The sequence below is a fragment of the Panthera tigris genome, chromosome B3 (genome assembly GCF_018350195.1).
Source record: "Panthera tigris isolate Pti1 chromosome B3, P.tigris_Pti1_mat1.1, whole genome shotgun sequence".
Taxonomy (NCBI): Eukaryota; Metazoa; Chordata; class Mammalia; order Carnivora; family Felidae; genus Panthera; species Panthera tigris.
Window position 1 is genome coordinate 99,623,627 of NC_056665.1, and position 26,129 is coordinate 99,649,755.

General features: G+C 36.2%; 1 protein-coding gene across 3 annotated transcripts in view; it reads right to left on the reverse strand.

Annotated features, from left to right (window-relative positions):
- The window catches only part of TXNDC16 (thioredoxin domain containing 16), a 136,226-nt gene that overhangs the window by 20,592 nt on the left and 89,505 nt on the right, over nt 1–26,129 (reverse strand). For all 3 annotated transcript variants that reach the window (XM_007097565.3, XM_042989701.1, XM_015544486.2), the window contains 4 exons: nt 19,781–19,865; nt 18,008–18,146; nt 13,787–13,947; nt 1,980–2,170 (listed from right to left, as the gene is read on the reverse strand). In XM_007097565.3, coding sequence (XP_007097627.2) covers nt 1,980–2,170; nt 13,787–13,947; nt 18,008–18,146; nt 19,781–19,865 — 576 coding nt within the window. The remainder of the gene's footprint in view (nt 1–1,979; nt 2,171–13,786; nt 13,948–18,007; nt 18,147–19,780; nt 19,866–26,129) is intronic.

Consider the following 26,129-nt stretch of genomic DNA (forward strand, 5'->3'; position numbering starts at 1 on the left):
ATTTGTGTTGTTTGATTGCTGAGGCTAAGACTTCCAAAAATATGTTGAATAACAGTGGTGAGAGTGGACATCCCTGTCTTGTTACTGACCTTGGGGGAAGGCTCTCTGTTTTTCCCCACTAAGGATGATATTAGCATTGGGTCTTTCATACATAGCTTTTATGATCTCGAGGTATGATCCTACTATACATACTTTCTTAAGAGTTTTTATCAAGAAAGGATGCTGTATTTTGTCAAATGCTTTCTCTGCATCCATTGAGAGGATCATGTGGTTCTTGTCCTTTCTTTTATTGATATGATGAATCATATTGATTGTTTTGTGGATATTGAACCAGCCCTGCATCCCAGGTATAAATCACTTGGTTGTGGGGAATAATTTTTTTAATGTGTTGTTGGATCCAGTTGGCTAATAACTTGTTGAAGATTTTTGCATCCATGTTCATCAGGAAAGTCAGTCTATAGTTCTCCTTTTTAGTGGGGTCTTTGTCTGCTTTTGGCATCAAGGTAATGCTGGCTTCATAGAAAGAGTTTGGAAGTTTTCCTTCCATTTCTATTTTTTGGAACAGCTTCAAGAGAATAGGTATTAACTCTTCCTTAAATTTTTGGAAATTTAATCTGGCCCTGGACTCTGGTTTTTAGGGAAAGTTTTGATTACTAATTCAATTTCTTTACTGGTTATGGGTCTGTTCAAATTTTCTATTTCTTCCTGTTTCAGAAGACATCCAGATGGCCAACCAACACATGAAATAATGCTCCACATCACTCATCATCAGGGAAATACAAATCAAAATCATAATGAGATACCACCTCACACCTGTCAGAATGGCTAACATTAACAACTGATGCAACAACAGATGTTGGTGAGGATGCAGAGAAAAAGGATCTCTTTTGCACTGCTGGTGGGAATGCAAACTGGTGCAGCCATTCTAGAAAACAGTATGGAGGCTCTTCAAAAAGCTAAAAACAGAACTATCCTACGACCCAGCAATTGCACTACTAGGTATTTATCCAAGGGATACAGGAGTGCTGATGCACAGGGGCACTTGTACCCCAGTGTTTATAGCAGCACTATCAACAATAGCCAAAGTATGGAAAGAGCCCAAAGGTCCATCTATGGATGAATGGATACAGAAGATGGTGTGTGTGTGTGTGTGTGTGTGTGTGTGTACACACAATGGAGTATTACTCAGCAATCAAAAAGAATGAAACCTTGCCATTTGCAACTACATGGATGGAACTAGAGGGTATTATGCTAAGCTAAATTAGAGAAAAACAAATATCATATGACTTCACTCATATGAGGACTTTAAGATACAAAACAGATGAACATAAGGGAAGGAAAGCAAAAATAATATAAAAACAGGGAGGAGAACAAAACATGAGACTTATAAATATGGGGAACAAACAGAGGGTTACTGGAGGGGTTGTGGGAGGGGAGATGGGCTAAATGGGTAAGAAGCATTAAGGAATCTACTCCTGAAATCATTGTTGCACTATATGCTACCTAACTTGGATGTAAAATAAAAAAATAAATTAAATAAAAATAAAAATAAATAGGTAAATTCTCAACCCAGATCTATTTTCTTGTGGTTCCAAATTCTGGCTCTGGACTAAAGGAGATGCTGGTTGGAATCTAAGTTTCTTCATTTACTGGTTAATTATGTGACTTTAAACTAGTTATCTTACTCTTCTAGAGTAACAATACTTCCTATGACTCTTAGGAGAATTCATGAGATAACACATGTGAATCACTAAGCATTTAATAAATGTTAGTTACTATCATTAAACTTAATGGTAGTAATTTATGGGAGTAATAAATACCCCCAAAAAGACTGTCCCATGGATAGTTCTATCAACATATTAATATTTAGGATACTTATAAACATTACAATTCAATTAATTTTAGCATTCATTAGTTATAATATAAGTTTAAAAATCTATGAAAATATAGAACTTTGTGTATTAAAACAGAAAACTTACTGATAGGATTCTCAAGTCCTGCTTCTAACTTCTTAAGCCACAGTAAAAGGTTTTGTTCAGTGATTGCCTGTTCTGAAGGAAATGCAAATACCTGGCCACCTGAATGCAGATTCACCACAACAATAAGAGGAAGGGGAGGCAGAGCATTAAAGTATGTCTGTAGGATTCCTCTTCCCGCAGGAGTATTCTTTCTACAAAAGGGAGCAATTGAATATGTTAGTATTTCTTTCTATAATAAAATTATGAAAATAATAGTTTGTATAACATTAAACTTTAAATATAGTATCACATCATTAAGTTTATAAAAAGATGCCCTAAAAACTAAGAGGTCTATAATTATGTTATTAGTAGTCAGATTCTTAAAGAAATGGGCACTGTGTTTCTCTCAGGAGAAAAAAAAGACAGTGATATTTTCATGAAAGCCAGTCATAGTTCAAAGATTTGTCAATTTAGGTTTGATATAATCAGTAGGTTCCTCCCAAAGTTGAGCTAAGTGTCTGATCACATGTCAATTAAAAAATTAAATGGTTACTAACTATAAAATAAGATACTTATAATAAATACTACAAATAAAATTGTTTTTCCTCAGATAAAAAGAGAAAGGGGTTAATTTAAAATTAAAAATACTTTTTAAAATTATGAACAAACATGGAAACCATAACTTTTAAGATACCCAGCTTTCCTGGGGCACCTGGGAGGCTCAGTCAGGTAAGTGTCCAGCTTCAGCTCAGGTCCTGATCTCGCAGTTCATGGGTTGGAGTCCCGTGTCGGGCTCTGTGCTGATAGCTCAGAACCTGGAGGCTGCTTCAGATTCTATGTCTCCCTTGCTCTCTGCCCCTCTCCCACTTGCACTCTGTCTTTACCTCTCTCTCAAAAATAAATAAACATTAAACAATTTTTTTAGGGGCTGAAGCATGGAAGATGGTGGCGTAGGAGGAGGCTGGGCTCACCTCATCCTGCTGATCGCTTAGATTCCAACCCACATCTGCGTAAATAAGCCAGAAAACTGCCAGACTACCAGAACAGACTCTCTGGAGCCAAGCGTAGACAAGAGGCCCATGGAAGAAGGTAGGAAGGGTGGAGAGGCGGTGCATGCTACAAGGACTGGTAGGAAGGAGTCAGGGCACCGGAGGGGGACCCCGTGCGGCAAGGCAGAGCTCCCAAAGTCCGGCTCACAAAAGTAGAGGGGCCGGACTGCGTGAGTTCTGATAGCCAGAGGGACTTAATTTCTGGAATGTTAATAGTCAACAGCTCTGCTCTCCAAGAGCAGGGAGGGCAAGAGGATGCTGGGAGAGAGAGTTGTTGAGCCCTGGAAGACAGAGCTCAGCTGGGCAGGGAACAAAGGCAGAGGCAAACACCATTTCCCTCTCCCATCCCCCAGCCGAAATTCCAAAGGGAACCAGTTCCCGTCACCGAACTTGCTTGCACCACGCAAACACCCAACGCTGTGCTTCTGTGCATCCATCCCTCTGACGGGTCTGCCTCCCTCCCGGAGCTGCAGGGCTCCTCCTGCAGGGGACCACCCATTGCAAAGCTAGGTAAGCCTGCCCCTCCTGCCCCTGTGCACCTTGTGGATCCACCCCGGCTAATATGCCCTTGGCCAGATCCCATCGAAGCAGCACCACAAGCCTGGCAGTGTGCAAGTAGCCCAGGCAGGGGCCACACCACTCCGCAGTGAGTCCTGACCCTGGGAGAGGGGAAGATAAGGTTCACACCAGTCTGACTGTGGCCCCAGTGGTGGGCTGGGGGCAGACATCGGGTCTGACTGTGGCCCTGCCAACCAACACAAGTTACTCCCTACAGCACAGGGGAAGTGCCCTGCAGTTTGGACCTACTGCATGGACTACCCAAAATGACGAAACGGAAGAATTATCCTCAAAAGAAACTCTAGGAAGTAGCAACAGCTAACGAATTGATCAAAACTGATTTAAGCAATATAATAGAACAAGAATTTAGAATAATAGTCATAAAATTAATCACTGGGTTGGAAAAAACATAGAGGACAGCAGAGATCTATTGCTACAGATATCAAGGGACTAAGAAATAGTCATGAGATATTAAAAAATGTTATAAATGAGGTGCAAAATAAATGGAGGTGGCCATAACACGAACTGAAGAGGCAGAGGAGAGAATAGGTGAATTAGAAGATAAAATTATGCTAAAAGAGGAAGCTGAGAGAAAGAAAGATTAAAAAAAATCCAGGAGTATGAGGGGAGAATTAGAGAACTAAGTAATGCAATCAAACAGAACAATATCTGTATCATAGGAATTCCACAAGAAGAGAGAAAGAGGATGAAGGTATACTTGAACAAATCATAGCTGAGAACTTCCCTGATCTGGGGAAGGAAAAAGGCACTGAAATCCAAAAGTCACAGAGAACTCCCTTCAGATGTAACTTGAATCGATCTTCTGCACTACATATCAGTGACACTGGAAAAATACAAGGATAAAGAGAAAATTCTGAAAGCAGCTAAGGGTAAACAGGCTCTAACTTATAAAGGAAGACCTATAAGACTAGTGGCAGCCCTACCTACTGAAACTTGGCAGGCCAGAAAGGAATGGCAGGAAATCTTCAATGTGATGAACAGAAAAAATATGCAGCTGAGAATCCTTTATCCAGCAAGTCTGTCATTCAGAAGAGAAGGAGAGATAAAGGTCTTCCCAAACAAACAAAAACTGAAGGAATTCATCACCACTAAACCAGCCCTACAAGATATCCTAAGGGGGACTCTGTGAGTGAAACGTTACAAGGACCACAAAGTATCAGAGACATCACTACAAGCATGAAACCTACAGACACCACAATGACTCTAAATCCATATCTTTCAATAATAACACTGAATGTAAGTGGACTCAATGCTCCAACCAAAAGACACAGGGTATCAGAATGGATAAAAAAACAAGACCCATCTATTTGCTGTCTACAAGAGACTCACTTTAGACCTGAGGACACCTTCAGATTGAAAGTGAGGGGATGGAGAACTATCGATCATGCTACTGAAGTCAAAAGAAAGCTGGAGTAGCCATACTTATATCAGACAAACTAGATTTTAAATTAAAGGCTGTAACAAGAGATGAAGAAGGGCATTATATAATGATCACAGGGTCTATCCATCAGGAAGAGCTAACAATTATAAATGTCTATGTGCCAAATATGGGAGACCCCAAATATATAAAACAATTCATCACAAATGTAAACAACCTTACTGATAAGAATGTGGTAACTGCAGGGGATTTTAATACCCCACTTACAACTATGGACAGATCATCTAGACACAGGATCAATAAAGAAACAAGGGCCCTGAATAATACATTGGATCAGATGGACTTGACAGATGTATTTAGAACTCTGCATCCCAAAGCAATAGAATATACTTTCTTCTCAAGTGCACATGGAACAGTCTCCAAGATAGATCACATACGGGGTCACAAAACAGCCCTTCATAAGTATACAAGAATTGAGATCATACCATGCACACGTTCAGGCCACAATGCCATGAAACTTGAAATCAGCCACAGGAAAAAAGTCTGAAAAACCTCCAAAAGCTTGGAGGTTAAAGAACACACTACTAAAGAATGAATGGGTCCACCAGGCAATTAGAGAAGAAATTAAACAATATATGGAAACAAATGAAAATGAAAATACAACAATCCAAACGCTTTGGGATGCAACGAAGGCAGTCCTGAGAGGAAAATACACTGCAATCCAGGCCTATCTCAAGAAACAAGAAAAATCCCAAATACAAAATCTAACAGCACACATAAAGGAAACAGAAGCAGAACAGCAAAGACACCCCAAACCCAGCAAAAGAAGAGAAATAATAGAGATCAGAGCAGAAATAAACAATATAGAATCTAAAAAAACTGTAGAGCAGATCAACAAAACCAAGAGTTGGTTTTTTGAAAAAATAAAATTGACAAACCTCTAGCCAGGCTTCTCAAAAAGAAAAGGGAGATGACCCAAATAGATAAAATCATGAATGAAAATGAAATTATTACAACCAATCCCTCAGAGATACAAACAATTATCAGGGAATACTATGAAAAATTATATGCCAACAAATTGGACAACCTGGAAGAAATGGACAAATTCCTAAACACCCACACTCTTCCAAAACTCAATCAGGAGGAAATAGAAAGCTTGAACAGACCCATAACCAGCAAAGAAATTGAATCGGTTATCAAAAATCTCCCAACAAATAAGAGTCCAGGACCAGATGGCTTCCCAGGGGAGTTCTACCAGACGTTTAAAGCAGAGATAATACCTATCCTTCTCAAGCTATTCCAAGAAATAGAAAGGGAAGGAAAACTTCCAGACTCATTCTATGAAGCCAGTATTACTTTGATTCCTAAACCAGACAGAGACCCAGTAAAAAAAGAGAACTACAGGCCAATATCCCTGATGAATATTGGAGAACTGGACAGCAACATGCAGAAGATTGAAACTAGACCACTTTCTCACACCATTCACAAAAATAAACTCAAAATGGATAAAAGACCTGGATGTGAGACAGGGAACCATCAAAACCCTACAGGAGAAAGCAGAAAAAGACCTCTCTGACCTCAGTCGTAGCAATTTCTTACTTGACACATCCCCAAAAGCAAGGGAATTGAAAGCAAAAATGAACTATTGGGACCTCATGAAGATAAAAAGCTTCTGCACAGCAAAAGAAACAATCAACAAAACTAAAAAGCAACCAACGGAATGGGAAAAGATATTTGCAAATGACATATTAGACAAAGGGCTAGTATCCAAAATCTATAAAGAGCTCACCAAACTCCACACCTGAAAAACAAATAATCCAGTGAAGAAATGGGCAGAAATCATGAACAGACACTTCTCTAAAGAAGACATGCGGATGGCCAACAGGCACATGAAAAGATGCTCAATGTCGCTCCTCATTCAGGGAAATACAAATCAAAACCACACTCAGATATCACCTCACGCCAGTCAGAGTGGCCAAAATGAAGAAATCAGGAGACTATAGATGCTGGAGAGGATGTGGAGAAATGGGAACCCTCTTGCACTGTTGGTGGGAATGCAAATTGGTGCAGCCACTCTGGAAAACAGTGTGGAGGTTCCTCAGAAAACTAAAAATAGACCTACCATATGACCAAGCAGTAGCACTGCTAGGAATTTACCCAAGGGATACAGGAGTACTGATGCATAGGGACACTTGTACCCCAATGTTTATAGCAGCACTCTCAACAATAGCCAAATTACGGAAAGAGCCTAAATGTCCATCAACTGATGAATGGATAAAGAAATTGTGGTTTATATACACAATGGAGTACTACATGGCAATGAGAAAGAACGAAATATGGCCCTTTGTAGCAACGTGGATGGAACTGGAGAGTGTTTTGCTAAGTGAAATAAGCCATACAGAGAAAGACAGATACCATATGTTTTCACTTTTATGTGGATCCTGAGAAACTTAACAGAAATCCATGGGGGAGGGGAAGGAAGAAAAAAAAAGAGGTTAGAGTGGGAGAGAGCCAAAGCATAAGAGACTCTTAAAACCTGAGAACAAACTGAGGATTGATGGGGGTGGGAGGGAGGGGAGGGTGGGTGATGGGTATTGAGGAGGGCACCTTTTGGGATGAGCATTGGGTGTTGTATGGAAACCAATTTGACAATAAATTTCATATATTGGAAAAAAAATAAAAAAAATAAAGGAAATAGAAGCAGTATAGCAAGGACACCCCAAACCCAGCAGAAGAAAAGAAATAATAAAGATCAGAGCAGAAATAAACAATATAGAATCTAAAAAAAAAAAACCTGTAGAGCAGATCAATGAAACCAAGAGTTGGTTTTTTGAAAAAATAAACAAAATTGATAAACCTCTAGCCAGGCTTCTCAAAAAGAAAAGGGAGATGACCCAAATAGATAAAATCATGAATGAAAATGGAATTATTACAACGAATCCCTCAGAAATACAGCAATTATCAGGGAATACTATGAAAAATTATATGCCAACAAGCTGGACAACCTGGAAGAAATGGACAAATTCCTAAACAGCCACACACTTCCAAACCTCAAACAGAAAGAAATAGAAAACTTGAACAGACCCATAACCAGCAAAGAAATTCAATCAGTTATCAAAATCTCCCAACAAATAAGAGTCCAGGACCAGATGGCTACCCAGGGGAATTCTACCAGACATTTAAAGCAGAGATAATACCTATCCTTCTTAAGCTATTCCAAAAAATAGAAAGGGAAGGAAAACTTCCAGACTCATTCTATGTAGCCAGCATTACTTTGATTCCCAAACCAGACAGAGACCCAGCAAAAAAGGAGAACTACAGGCCAATAACCCTGATGAATATGAATGCAAAAATTCTCAACAAGATACTAGCAAATCGAATTCAACAGCATATAAAAAGAATTATTCACCATGATCAAGGGGGATTCATTCCCAGGCTGCAGGGTGGTTCAACATATGCAAATCAATCAATATGATACATCACATTAATAAAAGAAAAGAACCATATGATCCTGTCTATCGATGCAGAAAAAGCATTTGACAAAATTCAGCATCCTTTCTTAATAAAAACACTTGACGGGCACCTGGGTGGCTCAATCGGTTGAGCGTCCGACTTCGTCTCAGGTCATGATCTCACAGCTCATGAGTTCGAGCCCAGCGTCGGGCACTGTGCTGACAGCCCAGAGCCTGGAGCCTGCTTCTGCTTCTGTGTCTCCCTCTCTCTCTGCCCCTAACCCACTCACATTCTGTCTCTGTCTCTCTCAAAAATAAATAAACATTTAAAAAAAAAAAAAAACAAACACTTGAGAAAGTCGGGATAGAAGAAACATACTTAAACATCATAAAAGCCATTTATGAAAAGCCCACAGCTAACATCATCCTCAATGGGGAAAAACTGAGAGCTTTCCCTTGAGATCAGGAACACGACAGGGATGTCTACTCTCACCACTGTTGTTTAACATAGTGTTGGAAGTTCTAGCATCAGTGATCAGACAACAAAAGGAAATCAAAGGCATCAAAATTGGCAAAGATGAAGTTAAGCTTTCACTTGTTGCAGATGACATGATATTATATATGGAAAATCCGAAAGACTCCACCAAAAGTCTGCTAGAACTGATACATGAATTCAGCAAAGTTGCAGGATACAAAATCAATGTACAGAAATCAGTTGCATTCTTATACACTAATAATGAAGCAACAGAAAGACAAATAAAGAAACTGATCCCATTCACAATTTCACCAAGAATCATAAAATACCTAGGAATAAACCTAACCAAAGATGTAAAAATCAGTATGCTGAAAACTATAGAAAGCTTATGAAAGAAATTGAAGAAGACACAAAGAAATGGAAAAACATTCCATGCTCATGGATTGGAAGAATAAGTATTGTTAAAATGTCAATACAATCTACACAAAGCAATCTACACATTCAATGCAATCCGAATCAAAATTGCACCAGCATTCTTCTTGAAGCTAGAACAAGCAATCCTAAAATTTGTATGGAACCACAAAAGACCCCAAATAGCCAAAATAATATTGAAGAAGAAGACCAAAGCAGGAGGCATCACAATCCCAGACTTTAGCCTCTACTACAAAGCTGTAATCATCAAGACAGCATGGTATTAGCACAAAAGCAGACACATAGACCAATGGAATAGAATAGAGAACCCAGAATTGGACCCACAAAAGTGTAGCCAACTAATCTTTGACAAAGCAGGAAAGAATATCCAATAGAAAAGACAGTTCTGTAACAAATGGTGCTGGGAGAACTGGACAGCAACATGAAGAAGAATGAAACTAGTCCACTTTCTTACACCATTCACAAAAATAAACTCAAAATGGAGAAAGGACATGAATGTGAGACAGGAAACCATCAAAACCCTAGAGGAGAAAGCAGGAAGGAACCTCTCTGACCTCAGCTGCAGCAATATCTTACTTGACACATCCCCAAAGGCAAGAGAAGTAAAAGCAAAAATGAACTATAGGGACCTCATCAAGATAAAAAGTTTCTGCATTGCAAAGGAAACAATCACCAAAACTAAAAGGCAATGGACAGAATGGGAAAAGATATTTGCAAATGACACATCAGATAAAGGCTAGTATCCAAAATCTATAAAGAGCTCACCAAACTCCACACCTGAAAAACAAATAATCCAGTGAAGGGGCAGAAGACATGAATAGACACTTCTCTAAAGAAGACATCCAGATGGCCAACAGGCACAAGAATAGATGCTCAACATCACTCCTCATCAGGGAAATACAAATCAAAACCACATGGAGATACCACCTCACGCCAGTCAGAGTGGCCAAAATGAACAAATCAGGAGACTAAAGATGCTGGAGAGGATGTGGAGAAACGGGGACCTCTTGCACTGTTGGTGGGAATGCAAACTGGTGCAGCTGCTCTGGAAAACAGTGTGGAGTTTTCTCAAAAAATTAAAAATAGATCTACCCTATGACCCAGCAATTGCACTAGTAGGTATTTATCCAAGGGATACAGGAGTGCTGATGTACAGGGGCACTTGTACCCCAATGTTTATAGCAGCACTCTCAACAATAGCCAAATTATGGAAAGAACCTAAATATCCATCAACTAATGAATGGATAAAGAAATTATGGTTTATATATACAATGGAGTACTACATGGCAATGAGAAAGAATGAAATATGGCCTTCTGTAGCAATGTGGATGGAACTGGAGAGTGTTTTGCTAAGTGAAATAAGTCATACAGAGAAAGACAGATACCATATGTTTTCACTCTTATGTGGATCCTGAGAAACTTAAAAGATCATGGAGGATGGGAATGGGAAAAAAAAAAGTTAGGGAGGGAGCCAAACCATAAGAGACTCTTAAAAACAGAATAAACTGAGGGTTGATAGGTGGTGGGAGGGAAGGGAAAGAGGGTGATGGGCATTGAGGAGGGCACCTGTTGGGATGAGCACTGGGTGTTGTATGGAAACCAATTTAAAAATGAATTTCATATTAAAAACATTTTTTTTAGGGGTGCCTGGGTGACTCAGTTGGTTGAGTGTCTGACTTGAGCTCAGGTCATGATCTCACGGTCCATGAGTTTAAGCCCCACATCAGATACTGTGCTGACAGCTCAGAGCCTGGAAACTGCTTCAGTTTTTCTGTCTCCCTCTCTGCCCCTCTCCCGAGGCACTCTGTTTCTCTCTCTCTCAAACATTAAAAAAATTAAAAAAAAATTTTTTTTAAGATGCCCAGCTTTCCTGAAACATCACATTCCACATTATGGAAAATAGTGTTTTACTGTGAGATACCTACAAAGATAATTACCCTGGGGGAAATTTGTCTTAAGCAGTAGACTGTCAGTGAACTCTTCATAGAAAAAAATGTACACTGCCTCATTCTTCTAATTTTTCAAATAAATTAAAAATGAACTTTTCATCTAATGCATTTGAACAATGGATAGTGTGTAGATATGTGAAGTGTGTTCACAGACATTAAATGTACACTCACACTCTTTCCCCCTCAAAATAAATAAAAATATAGAAAAAAGAAAGGAAGAAAAATGCCAAAGTATCACAATGTTTATTTTTCTGTATTTGCCAAATTTTCCTCAATGGATATCAATTAATTTTAAGTTTGTTTATTTTTAGAGAGAGAGCGCACAAATGAGATAGGGGCAGAGAGAGAGAGAATTCCAAGTAGACTCCACAGTGTCAGCACAGAGCTCGATGCCAGGCTCAGTCTCACAAACCATGAGATCATGACTTGAACCAAAGCCAGACACTTAGCCCGTTGAGACATGCAGGGACCCAAATTACTTTAAAAATGAGAAAAATTACTATGTCTCAAAATCTGCATGACATGAAAGCAAAGGCAACAAAAGTAAAATAAATAAGTGGGACTACATCCAATTAAAAAGCTTCTGCATATGGGTACCTGGATGGCTCAGTCGATTGAGCTTCTGACACCTGATTTGGGCTCAGGTCATGATCCCAGGGTCAAGGGATTGAGTGCCAAGTCAGGCTTTGTGCTGAGCATGGAGCCTGCTTAAGACTCACTCTCTCACTCTCTCTCTCTCTCTCTCTCTCTTTCCCCCACACGCTTGTTCTCAAAATCTTCTATAGACAAAGGAAACCATCAACTAAAAAGGTAAACTTTGGAACGAGAGAAAATATTTGCAAATCACATATGTGGTAAGGGGTGAATATCTAAATGAGGGAAGAACTCACATAACAGCAAAAAATACCAATAATCCAATTAAAAATGGGCAGAGGAACTGAATAGACATTTTTACAAAGAAGACATAAAGATGGCCAAAAGGTACATGAAAAGATGTTCAAGATGAGTAATATTAAGGAAATTCAAACCAAAACCACAATGAGATATCACCTCAAACCTGTTAATATGGCTGGTATCAAAAAGACAAACGATAACAAGTATTGTTGAGGATGTGAACAAAAGGGAACCTTCAAGAACTGGTGGTAGGAATGTATATTGGTGCAACCACTGTTGAAAACAGAGGAGGTTCCTCAAAAAATTGAAAATAGAACTACCATATGACCTAGCAATTCTACTTCTGGGTATGTAGCTAAAGGATATAAAAACAAGACAGTGAAGAAATACATGCATTCCCATGCTTATTGCAGCATTATTTGCAACAGCCAAGATACAGAAACAACCTAAGTGTCAACAAATGAATGGATAAATATGGAATATTATTCAGCCATTAAAAAGAAGAAAATCCTGCCATTTGCTACAACATGGATGGACTCAGGGCATTCCACCAAGTGAAATAAGGCAGACATAGAAAGACAAATACTTCTACGTGAAAAGTCTAAAATAGTCAAACTCACAGAAACAGAAGAAAAGTGGTTGCTGGGCACTGGGGGTTGGGAGAAATAGGAAGAGGATGGGAAAAGGAACAAACTCTCAGCTACAAGATGAATAAGGTCTGATGATCTCATGTATAAATGGTGACTACAGTTGGTAATACTATATAGTTGAAATTTGCTAAGACAACAGAACTTAAATCTTAGTCCCCCTCCCCCCGAAAATTAAACATATATATATATATATACATTTTTAAAGTCCCCTGCAATTACCACATTCTTATCAATAAGGTTGCTTATGTTTGTGAGTAATTGTTTTATATATTTGAGGGCTCCCGTATTCGGCGCATAGACATTTATAATTGTTAGCTCTTCCTGATGGATAGACCCTGTAATTATTATATAATGCCCTTCTTCATCTCTTGTTATAGCCTTTAATTTAAAGTCTAGTTTGTCTGATATAAGTATGGCTACTCCAGCTTTCTTTTGACTTCCAGTAGCATGATCGATAGTTCTCCATCCCCTCACTTTCAATCTGAAGGTGTCCTCAGGTCTAAAATGAGTCTCTTGTAGACAGCAAATAGATGGGTCTTGTTTTTTTATCCATTCTGATACCCTATGTCTTTTGGTTGGCGTATTTAGTCCATTTACATTCAGTGTTATTATAGAAAGATATGGGTTTAGAGTCATTGTGATGTCTGTATGTTTTATCCTTGTAGCGATGTCTCTGGTACTTTGTCTCACAGGATGCCCCTTAGGATCCCTTGTAGGGCATATATATACATTTTTAAATGTTTGATGTAATGAATATGTTACTTAGATGGAGGAATCCTTTCAAAATGTATACATGTATCAAATCACCACAATGTACACTTTAAATATCCTAAAATTTTGTCAATTACACCTCAATGGATCTGAAAAAAAAAATACCAGTCAACAAAATAAAATTCATTGTAGAAAAGAATTCAATCTAAAACAAGGTCATCTTTTAGTTACTAAAATATCCTGATAATAATATACTTACAGATTTAACCAGCAAGGGGTAAGTGAATCCAAGTGTTTCTCTTTTACCAGCGTCAATATTGTTTTTGTATACTGAGGATTTATGCTGCCATCACTGAATAAAATAAGTAATGGTTTCTGAAGTCTTAAATAAATGGGAAGGTTTTCCACAGTTATTTCTGGCTATTAAAAAAAAAAGAAAAAAAACATGGAAAATGATGAGGCATAAAATAGAAAATAATGTTCAGATCAATCATGCAAGTTTAGTCTATAAAATGTAATTAAAACATATTTTAAGTGGAGATTTTGCTTTACTGACTAAACCTGTGACTATCAAGAGCTTTTCATTTTTTTACAATTTTTAAAAATGTTTATCTTTGGGAGAGACTGACAGACAGAAAGGGAGGGAGAAAGCGGGGTAGGAGCAGAGAGAGAGAGAGAGAGACACACACACACACACACACACACAGAATCTGAATCAGTCTCCAGGCTCTGAGCTGTCGGCACAGAGTCTGATGCAGGGCTCAAACCCACAAACCACCAGATCATAACCTGAGCCAAAGTCGGACGCTTAACCGACTGAGTCACCCAGGCACCCCTCAAGAGCTTTTTATTTAAGCCCACTTTATCTTAATGAATTATTTAAAAAAAAAAAAGTACTAATTTCAAAATAACTTAAACTCCCTATTTTACAAGGATGTAACACTTCTAATAACTTCTTATGCTAAAATCTGGACCAGATTAGCCAACATGTGACATATGACAAACAAAACTCTTATTGTATCTAACATAAAATTTTTGAAAAAAGAAATGCTGATATTTAAAGATATCTTTCAACATCTATGATTCCTTAAAAATCTTATTTTGTTTCAATATTATAGATTTTAGTGTAATTAATATTATAAAAAAATATGTTTAAACAAATAAAAATATCAGTCTCATTTCTTTTCTTTTTTTTTTTTTTTTTTGGTTTAAGCTAAATACCAGGCTCTGGTATGTAGTTTTCCTTATTTAGTTCTCAGAGCCACTTTCCTCTGTCAATTCTCATTTTTCTTCTAATTCTTTCTCTTACACACTCAAAATCCTCTTCTTATACGTTCCTCTTTCATATCTTAGATCTTAGATCCTCTCTTCTCCAAATTTCCCTATGTTGTCTTCTTATATTAACTATCATCTTTCATCATCTCTCATCTTCTATATGAGTTCCATCCCCTCCATAAAATTGACACATCTCATCAGGCTAGCAGATCTCCTCACTCTGAACAGATTTGAAACATTAAGGGAGATAGAGCCACCTGAACTACAAAGCTCAAGATGTGATGCTGGATACTGAATCAAAAAGAACCAAGATACTTTACTTTCCCTGCTCTCAAAGAGCTCATACTTTAGAGGAGGAGACCGGTACACAAACTGCTATGATCCAAGAAAGAATTAACGTATGACAATAAAATTAAGCCAAGAAAACAAAGTAGGGAAGCTCATGGATGATTTCAGAAGTGATATTTGATCTGGTCTTGGGCAAAAACCAAGATCTTGACATAAGAAGGTATGTGCCAGAGCCAGGATTCCAGATATAGGGAGCATTGTGGGGACAGGCAGAGAGGTGTGAAGGGATACATGCCATCTGGTAACAGTAGGAGTGAAGCATGCCAGACTTAGGCATGCAAGAGGCAAATGTGGCCATAAGACCAGATGGTAAAATGTCTTGGTAGGTTTTCTAACTCCCAGGAATACTGAGAAGATCTGGAATCAAATGAGTGACATGGTTAGGTCTGTTTTAGAAATATGACTAACTAGAATACACATTTGTGAAAAGACACACAGGTGACACATTTCAGGGAAGAAAGACCAAGAGTCTGTGCGTTTAGGAGAAAAGATCAGAAACTTCAATTTTGGAATCATCAGCTGGTATAATGATAGTAGAAATTATTGGTATGGATAAAATTTCCTAAAGAAAAAACAGCGAAAGAAGAAAAAGGGGTTGAAGATGTAATTCTAGAGTGGCCAGAGGGTTGAAGGAGGTATCTGGAATTGCAAAAGCCAGAAGAATAGAGAATTTTGAGAAGGAAAAGCATTGTCAATGGTTTTGGTTGCTACTTACAGGAAAGGTCATCAAACATGGTAACTGGAAGGTGTCCTTTGGCTATTTGAGTATACAAGAGGCTCTAACTTATGCATAATAAAACCATAAAAAAGGAACTCAATGTATCTGAGAAAAGTGCTAGAACTATTTGTTCAGAAGGATGTTTAAATATGACAGCCTTGGATAGATCATTGCTCATGTAGTTAATTATCATGTTTTTCAGATTTGGGCATATTTCCCTGGCCTAATTTGTCATCAGGTTCATCATGCCATATAAAAAATGTTTACTGTCTGGTCATCCAGTCCTCTTCCCTATCCAGATGAAGAAACCAAAGTGTTTCTAGTACTTCAGTGCAGGCCAGGAGATGAGCTTGCAGCTGGCTGGCTGCTACGTACTCTCATTTAAATCTCCCAACACAGAGAAGCTTTAAGAAATGTAACAACCACTTGAGGGTTTTAGAATTTATGGAAAGGTCATAAACTAAAAGCAAAACAATTTTTATTATAGCTGTTCAGTTTTTAGTTGAATGCTGCAAACCAAAACATTGTAAACTGAAATACTGCCACAATGCTTATCACATGTGCCTTAAAAATAAACAGATTCTGATAGTTGTTAAGTTTGCCCAAACTTTCTCAGCCATAAAGCATATAATCTTAACAAAAAAAAATAGATACCAATTTTTATATATTACGCAAAGATGAAAGAGTAAAATGTTCAGATTTCCTCTTGTACAAAATAGGAATAAGTATTAGCAGCCTTAAACATATACATGCCCTCTGGACTAGCAATTCAAATTCTGTGAATTTACCATGATTATGTAATCATGGAAACACCCAAAGATTATCCTCAAGGTTGGTCCCTGAGTAAAACAAAACTAAAGACAAATATTCAACAACAGGAAATTAAACAAATTGTGGTTTTTTAGTACAACAGAATATTATGTAGATACTAAAAAAACATTATGTGTGTGTCTTCATTTCTTGATGGAAATATCTCTTAAGATAAAAAGACAATCACATATATACACATGGGTTTTTTTTTAAGTTTGGGAAAATATTTCCCCCAATTTTAAATTTGGTTAAAGAGGTTACAGTTGATTTCAATTTTCTTCTTTCATAGTTTTCTGTATTGTCTGGGAGAAAAAAAAGGTAAAGGCTTATAATAATTCCAAAAATATTACACTATGTTTATGGCTAAATAAATATTCATTTAATATGTCATTGAAGACAAAAATGTTACTTTAATAATTTGGAAAACTACATCATGAAAATATTAATGATTTGACTAATTACAACCTGTAACTTGAATGGGGGAGGGAACAGAACCAATGCCACAAAAACACTTAATAAAGGCTACAGCCATTAATTTAACCTAAAATGTAATGTCATTTAGATCATCATGGCAAGAAACATAGTAACAGGAGGATGGTCATTATTTACTGCTGATTATAATGCTTATGTCACTTTAGAAATATAGAAAAGCATAAACTTGTTACATTCTAGCTATGTTTAATATAAATGCGAAAACAAGTGAAATCAAGAAATGCACGTTAAAAGTGTTATGCCCTTGAATCCACTATTTTCAAAGGAAGCACTGGAAAAGGCCTTTCATAAGACACTACTTTGTTCTAAAACTGTATAAATAAGAATCTTAGCTAACATTTGTTTAATGTTTACCAGTGGCCAAACACTACCCAAAACACTGTACACAGGTCTAATTTGGTTCTCATGATAAGTCTCTGCAGCAGGTACTACTACCAACTACATTTTACACATGTGGAAAGTGAGGCACAGAGAAGTTAACAAAGAGCCAGTAAGGAAACAAGCAAGGATTTAAACTTAGGCAGTCTGACTCCCCAGAATCCATGTGCTCTATACCAAGTTTCAGCCTAGATTGAGTACTTCCTTCAACTAGCCATCAGCTACACTAGTCTCCACAATAAAAAAAAATAATCCAAAAACATGCAAACTTTTGGCAGTGGACTACAGAAGCTATATCATAATGAGTGAACAAAACAGAGCAACCCAATGAATTTTCAGCTCATAAAACATCATGCCCTCTGCCAAAAAAAGCTGGAAAATTGTGTATTAAAATATACTATTTTTAACTCTTCTAGATTCTCTATTTCAAATAATATCCTTATTATAAAATACACTCACAAATGTCTCCAGTAATGCATTTGTCACTATTTGAACTATGTCTTGCACACGGAAGTTAGCGAATGGAATGCTCTCTACTTTGCCCTCTTTGTGTCTGGCCAGCAGCAGAGCTGGAAGTGTTGCCCCATATTTATTTGACCTGTGGAGAAACACAGTATTAAAATTTCCAATAAAATATAGCAAGTCATCAAAAACAAATAATTACACCAAGAGGTCAGATTGGGAGGCAGCAAATGAGAAGCCCTACTACTAAGGAAGAAATGAACTCAATTTGCAGGCAAATTTATCTTCTTTGTGAGGCTGTCTGAAGAAATTTAGGAGCCTTGACAACCTAGATTAAAAGAAAGCGACAGATAATAATCTAGACAGATTCTTTTTTTTCTAGACAACTTACTCATCAAGAAAATGTCTAAATAGGATTAGGAACATACTGAATGGTTCTCAATCTTTTTGGACTGCTCACCATACTGCTAAGCAAGGAGACAAGCATTTATTAGAAACCTACTATTTGCCAGGCACTCTTTTAGATGCCTTTAGTTTTCACTTAACCCCAGAACAGCCCTATAATGTAAGCCACTATCACCCCCATTTTATAGATGAAGAAACCAGGACTCAGAGAGTGATAAATGGCAGAGACAGGATTCAAACTGAGGTGCCCCAGATATAAACTCTATGCTCTCTCTACTGTAACACAGCCTAAATCTGCTCCTTCTTACCACTACTTTTGCTAACTAAACTAAAGGGAAATCACTAAACAGAAAAAAATGATTTCTGTAAAACCACCCCTGAAGTAGTCACATTTATATGATGTAAAAACTGATGCTAGAACCAAGTATAAACATTATAATATTATAAACATTAGTGGACAGTCCAGCCTTTAGATTACCTCTTAAGCTGATCAGTTGGTTATAAATAAAACATACTCTGAAAACTACTGGTCTAGCGCTTTGGATCTTAGTTAAATGCACAATGACAGCAGAACAGAACATAGTGGGTGACTATCCATGTGTCAGGTGAATAAGTCTCTTATTTCTTAAAGATCTGGAGTTCAGTATTTACTTTTCAAAAGTCATTGACTTCATGGGCAGAAATGGAGCTTGATCATCAAAAGTATACATCACCAGTGTTCATGATGGAAGATTTAAGCTCAGAAATCACAATTAGGAATACTATAATAAGCAAGATAAACTAGGGAGGGGGCTTACCAACTCCATCTGGACATGAAAACAAGCCATTAATGCAGAATGTGATATAGATGTATTACTGTATGTATTGTATATGTAATAATCTCCAAATGTTCAGTCCTTCATTCTGAGGCAAGTGAAATATCTGAGTTCCACATTCTACAAATAAAGCAACTTACATGGCTAAAAGAGCAACAACATGGGGAAATTCTCATTTTTATATATACCTTGGTGGCAAATCAAAACCTGGACACTTGAAGAAGTAAAATTTCCCCCAAAACTATGACAATTTCAGAGAACCAAAGTTGCAGATAATAGAATCCAAACCGGAAAAATTTTTATAGAAAGATAAAGTAGTATGAATCCAAGGTTGCCCCAGTAGGGACTCTAGCCTAAAGCAAAAGAATATCTAAGAATTCTAAATAGCCAGATGCTGCTGCCCAGATCTTCTTACAAGGAAATTAAACATTTAATTAAAAATCAAAGTTAGTTATATTGCTGCCCTATTTTCCTTCAACTGTGTAAAAACTAGCAATGTATTATTTTGCAAACTTCTTCCTCTCTAAAATTAGAAGACCAATAAACTTACAGTATCAAAACATCTTCTTCAGAATAAATTCCAGTGATAACACATCCTCTTAGGTAGTTTCCCGCTTTGGTGAAATCTTCTTTTGCTATAAATACGTAGACAAGACAAAAATCTGAAACCTTTAAAATTATGTGTGCTATTCAACCAATGGACAGATTTATAAATGATTGTGCTTTATTAGAAATTAATTATAAAGATAAATATTTACAGGTAGATCTTATATAACTTAGTGGTTCTAAAATCTGTGTTCTTTTTATGACATTTGATTACTATAGAAATGTAAATTGATATAATGCAATTATGGTTCCGTAAACAAATGTACTGTAAATGTGATTTATCAGATTTACAGCACTCTAATCATACAAAGTTACTGAATAAATATTTGTTGCTTTTTAATTTACACTCTAAGGTGGGTAAATAGAGTTGGTTGCCTTATATACAGTTTGGAAAGAGAAGGAGATATGTGAAATAATGTGTGCACTGTCATTACAAAATCTAAAAGTACCTATATATACAGAAAAAATAGAAGATTAGAAATTATAGTCCTTTAATAATGTCTGTGTTAGGATTCTGCAATTATGAGGGATTTGTATCTTTTTTTATTTCCTGTATTTTCTGTAATGTGTTTTTGTTACTTTTGAACCTTGATTAATTTATGCATCAGTCTTTTCTCATTTGTTAGGATATTTAAAAATTATTATTTCTATAGCATTCTGAATACAGTATCATAGGTAATAGTATATTCTGATTCATGTTAATGACTATCTTATAACCAAGAAGCAACGGTGAATTAAATACTTGCAGACCAATGAGAAAAGAGCAGAGGAAAACTTATATAAATGATGTGTTCTTGCCAAGTGAAGACCAAATGATAATTTAGCTCACTACAAGGAAGGTTCATGGCAGTTCAAACAGAAAATTCATGATGGAAGAATTGAGTCATAAAGCACCTCGTGCTCTGGACATGCTGAACCCAAAAGATCTGTACCTTAGCAGTCACGACTATATCTCTGGTGTGAACATCAGCACTCTTACCATCAGGTAACCACAAGGTTATGTTCTCTAAAAAGGATGCATACTTTCCACAAGACTGAGAAACACTGCAGGAAAGCCAACTTACTAAAGTGGCACAGTCAGCTAGTAGGCAGCATTCAGAGCTATTTATAACCATGAATTTAATGAGAAACTGTTACTATCACAGAAAATATTTTCTAAAGCCTGTGTTACACCAAAGCAGAAAAGGTTCATATGAAAAAAACTGGAAAGAACTGAGTCCCTATACTTTCATTTCTAAGAGAAAACAGAGCTAAATTCTGGTCAATAATTGATGATCATTAGCTAAAGCAGTGATATAATGGAACCTGTTTCAGCTTCTTTTCTTTTTCAGTAAAGAACAGTGGAAAATTACACTAATATTTCCATGTACTTTCCTCACACAGAAGCCTCTCTACTCATGAATACGTTTCTTAAAAGGCTCTTCACAAATTTACTTGCTCATAATGGAAGCATTTAAGACTGTAGAAACATATCCACTTCTACTAAACCAGACTGCAAGTTATCCTCTGAACACTTAAAACCAAGCATATTCTCCTCCTTGGTGAAAACAGCATATATGTCAGAATATACTGCAACCCCAAGTATAAAAAAATAATCAGTTAATCTAAATAAAAAGGTTTTTAAATCACAATAAATGTATCTGGGATGTAATAATAGTTATAATATTTAGTTGTGTAACTATAAACATGTTTTAATTGCATAAAATAAATACAGTAGTTTAGCAATACTGTTTTCCCACTATCACATTTTATTGAATAGTTACATTTATACACACACATATATACACATACTACTACACACACTTATTTTCTTAGCTCTGTCAACAAGAGTTGAGAAACAAGAGCCCTCCAGTAACTAAAAGCACTCCTAATCCCTAGATCTTGGTTTCTGAATTCAATGTCCCACTAAAAGGAACCTAGACTCTTGGAGAAATGGCTGATCCCACAAATGAAACTGGGAACATCTTGTGCCAAAAGGACATACTGAAAGAATGATGGAGACATGTCAAAAGGACACAAGAGTCAGATTGAAGGGGCTCCCACTGACCAAATCTGAGATGTTAGCAAATGAATGATTGTAACTGATTATAACCCACAGAATAAAGTAAGAACTCAGGTGTCCATACTGAAAAACAAACAAATTAGAAGGAAAAGCTCTTACAGGAGAACTATTTGAGTATGTATATAGAAGGAATAGGGAGTTAGAAATTTTCCACTGGCAACCATCATAGTGACAGCTTTTTCAAGCAATGGATTCTAACACTGGAGTGCAAAAGTATAATGAGAAACAGGACGTTTACAAAGTCTTACATTCTATCCCCACAACATACTTATTAATTACAGAGGGAAAAAAACAGAGAGAGACCTCGCAGATACAACAATGGACAAAGGAGACATTTTCGCCCTCATTGAATTCGCATTATATTAATCTTTAAATCATTAGAATCTACATGAACAATAAATCAGTATCTGATATAAAATAACTGCACAGTAAATGTCAGTAGTTATATTTATGAGTCAAATACAAATGTACATAAAATGTTAATGAATTCATAGTAGCCTTTTACTGTTACACATTTTCTCATTCAATAGATATTGAAAGTACAGTAACTATCACCTGGACATCTGCAAAAAACAAAAACAACAAAAAAGAGAAAAGAATACCTGACTGAAAAGTCTGAGAACAATCAATCTAGTGAAATAATAAAAAAGCATTGTCCCCAGATTACATCATTCTGGCACAGCAAAACGATCTCTATATATTTTAACACTATACCTTTGACTTGTGTTGAGAGACAATTATATGTAAATCTTAGCATTTGTACAAAATTGTCATAAAGTATACTGTTCCCTGTGCTGATCTCTTACATAAAAGATATATGTAAAATCCCTCTCAGCATTTACAATCAGGGAAAAGTTTTCTCTGTGGATGAGTCAGCATCCTAACTTTTATGTTGCCATTTATCATATAATGATGATTAGCTGGCAAAAATTTCATCTTTTTGTTTCCAGTTGATACCAGATTACTTAGGGTTAAGTTTTATGATCAACTGCAGTGTTTTCAAAGTATTCTACATAATTATCCCCTACTCTTTTATGGCTTAACTCTTATTCTTGTTTTAATGATCTTATTGTATGTGTACTTTTTATTATCTAAAGACCTTAATCCTTTTTGGAAGGAGGCCCAGAGTAAATAATAACTGGCAACCTTAGGGCACCAGAGGTAGACAGAAGACAAAGTCAACGGTGGAAGCAAAAACATTAGAAAGGCAAAAATACAGGAGTAAAAAATAAACTCCCTCATTTCACAATTTTTCATAAAAATACAAATGAAAAAGCTATCCCCTCTAGGATTTTGCCTTCTAAGATGGGAAGTCACAGAACACACATTCATATTCTTATCATTTCTTTCTAGTAAGTTATGTTGGCTTTTATTTTAAAAGATTGTGAAGGCCAAGTAGAGGGGAAAAATTACTAGACAGAAATTTGTAGAAAGCAAACATAATAAGTAGATAGAAGATAGTATCCACTATCTGTAAGTTTGATGCTAGATATGGGGATATTCTTTCCATAAAAATATCCTTAAAAGATTGTATTCAGAATTTGAAATTCATCTTAAATGAAAGAAAAGAAAGGGGGCAGGTTTGTTAGATAAATGCCAACAGCTAACATGATGAAAAAAGAAAAAACACCACTAAGGATTTTGTTATCTAGTCAAGAAACCATCCATATACAAAAGCAAGAGAATAACATTCTAAGCAATATTACCAGTTAGGAAGAATGCCCTGTGTACCCTTCCTTTAAAACTTATTGTAGGACATTCCTATGAAGCTAGAAAAAAAGAGTCTAAAAATAGAGAAGATGTGATATCAAAAGAACACTCTAGTCTATGATGCTATCTATGTAAAACTAACAAGGTAAAATTAATTGCTATCAGCAATGTATCAATGCTGAATGAAAAAAAAAACACATTAATTTGGGGCACCTGGGTGGCTCAGTCAGTTAAACTTCTGACTACGGCTCAGGTCATGATCTTGTTTCGTGAGTTCGAGCCCCACATCAGGCTCCGGGCTGTGGAGCCTGCTTTGGATTCTGTGTCTCCCTCTCTCTCTCTGCCCCTTGCCTGCTCTCTCGCTCTCTCTCTCTCTCTCTCTCTCTCTCTCAGAAAATGAATAAAACATTTTAAAAAATTTAAAAAAAAAGAAAAAACATTTGAAATGCATCAAAAATAAGATGAAGTAATTGATGGATGGAAGAAGGATGGATAGATGCACAGGCATGTGCTAAGTCAAGTACAAGTTAAATGCTAATAGTAGAAACTAGATGATGGGTATATGGCTGTTCACTATAAAATCTTTCAACTTTTGCTTTAAGTTTGAAATTTTTCATAATAAAATGCTAGAAAAATGCAAAAAATTCAAAGAGAAATATATAATGCAAAAAAAAAAGTTCAAGAATAATGATAATCTGAGTTTACAATACAAGACTATAGAAGCCCATATAGAGAAAAAGATGACAGAAGAAATTGAAAGCATATTCCATATAGACTAAACTAACTAAAGAGATAATAGTGAAGCATAAAACAATCAACGGACATACAAATAAGTTGAGACAATAATGTGTAACGGACCGAAGTTCACCTGGAAGAGTCAACAGGCAAAAAAAGGCAAACCAGAGTTGAACCAATTATATATTCAACATGTATTAAAAAAATATTATATTAGGGAGATAAAAGTGAATAAAAGAGAAAACATTTAAACAAATATATATACACACATACAGACATGGATTTAATATGGTGACAGTGGAATCAAAAAAAAGAGGGGAAAACAGATAATTAACTATTTAGACAAAAATAGAGTTGTCTCCTAACTTCATATCATGCACAAAAAATATCTAAATGGTAAAGACTTAAAAAGAAAAAAGGTCAAAGAACACAGTCAACAAGTGGAAAGGTATTCCATGGAACAGAAAGAAATATATGCAATTCATATATATGATAAGGGGTTAATATCCAGAATATATAAAGAATTCCTACAACTCAACAATAACCCGATTAAAAAATGGGCATAGGACTTGAATAGACATTTCTCCAAAGAAGATATACAAACGGCCAACAAGACATAAAAAGATGCTCAATATCACTACTTATTAGGAAAGTGAAAATCAAAACCATGATCAAATCAAAACCTAACACCCATTAGGATGGCTACTAACAAAACAAACAAACAAACAAACAAACAAACAAACAAACAGAAAATAACAAGTGTTGCTGAGGATATGGAGAAATTAGAACCCTTGTATACTATTGGTGGGAATATAAAATGGTACAGCCACTAGGGAAAACAGTATAGTGGTTCTTCAAAAATTTAAAAGTAGGGCTATCATATGACACAGCAATTCCACTTCTGGGTATATATCTAAAAGAATTGAAAGCAGAGTCCTGAAGATATATTTGAACACCCATGTTCACAGAAGCATTATGCACAATAGCCAAGAGGTAAAAACAGCCCAAGTGTCCATCAACAGATGAATGGATAAGTAAAACGTGCTATATACATACAACGAAATATTATTCATCCTTTAAAAGAAAGGAAATTCTGACATATGATACAACATGGATGAACCTTGAGGACATCATGCTAAGTAAGCCAGCCAATAAAAGACAAATACTGTATGATTCCACTTATAGGAAGTACCCAGAGTAGTCAAATTCATAGAGATACAAAGTGGAACGGAGGCTGCCAGGGACTAGGCCAACAGGGAAATGTAGAGTTGTTTAATAGGTACAGTTACAGTTTTGCAAAATGAAAAAGTTCTGGAGATTAGTTGTACAACAATGTAAATATACTTGTCACTAGTGAACTATATGCTGAAAAATAGTTAAGATGGTAAATTATGTTATGTGTATTTTATCACAATTTAAAAAAATATTCAAAGGAAGATAATATAGAGTAAGAAAATATTATAAATTAAAGCAAAAACAAAATATACAGGTGAATACTAACTGATAAAGATGATAGAGATTTTCTATAATTGAAATCAATGGAAGAAATATCAAAATCAATAGATTTGAAACAAATTTTAAACTGTTAAATATAAAATTATTAAACAAAGCTAAAAACCAAACAAACTGGGGGAAAATAATTGAAACAAATGACAAGAACTTAATAACCTTAATACATCAAAATCTCATAGTAATTCATTAGACAAGCACTAAAAACCCATTTCTAAAAATGAATAACACATAAAACACACAGCTTATAGAAAACATAGTTATTTTCCTTTTGGGA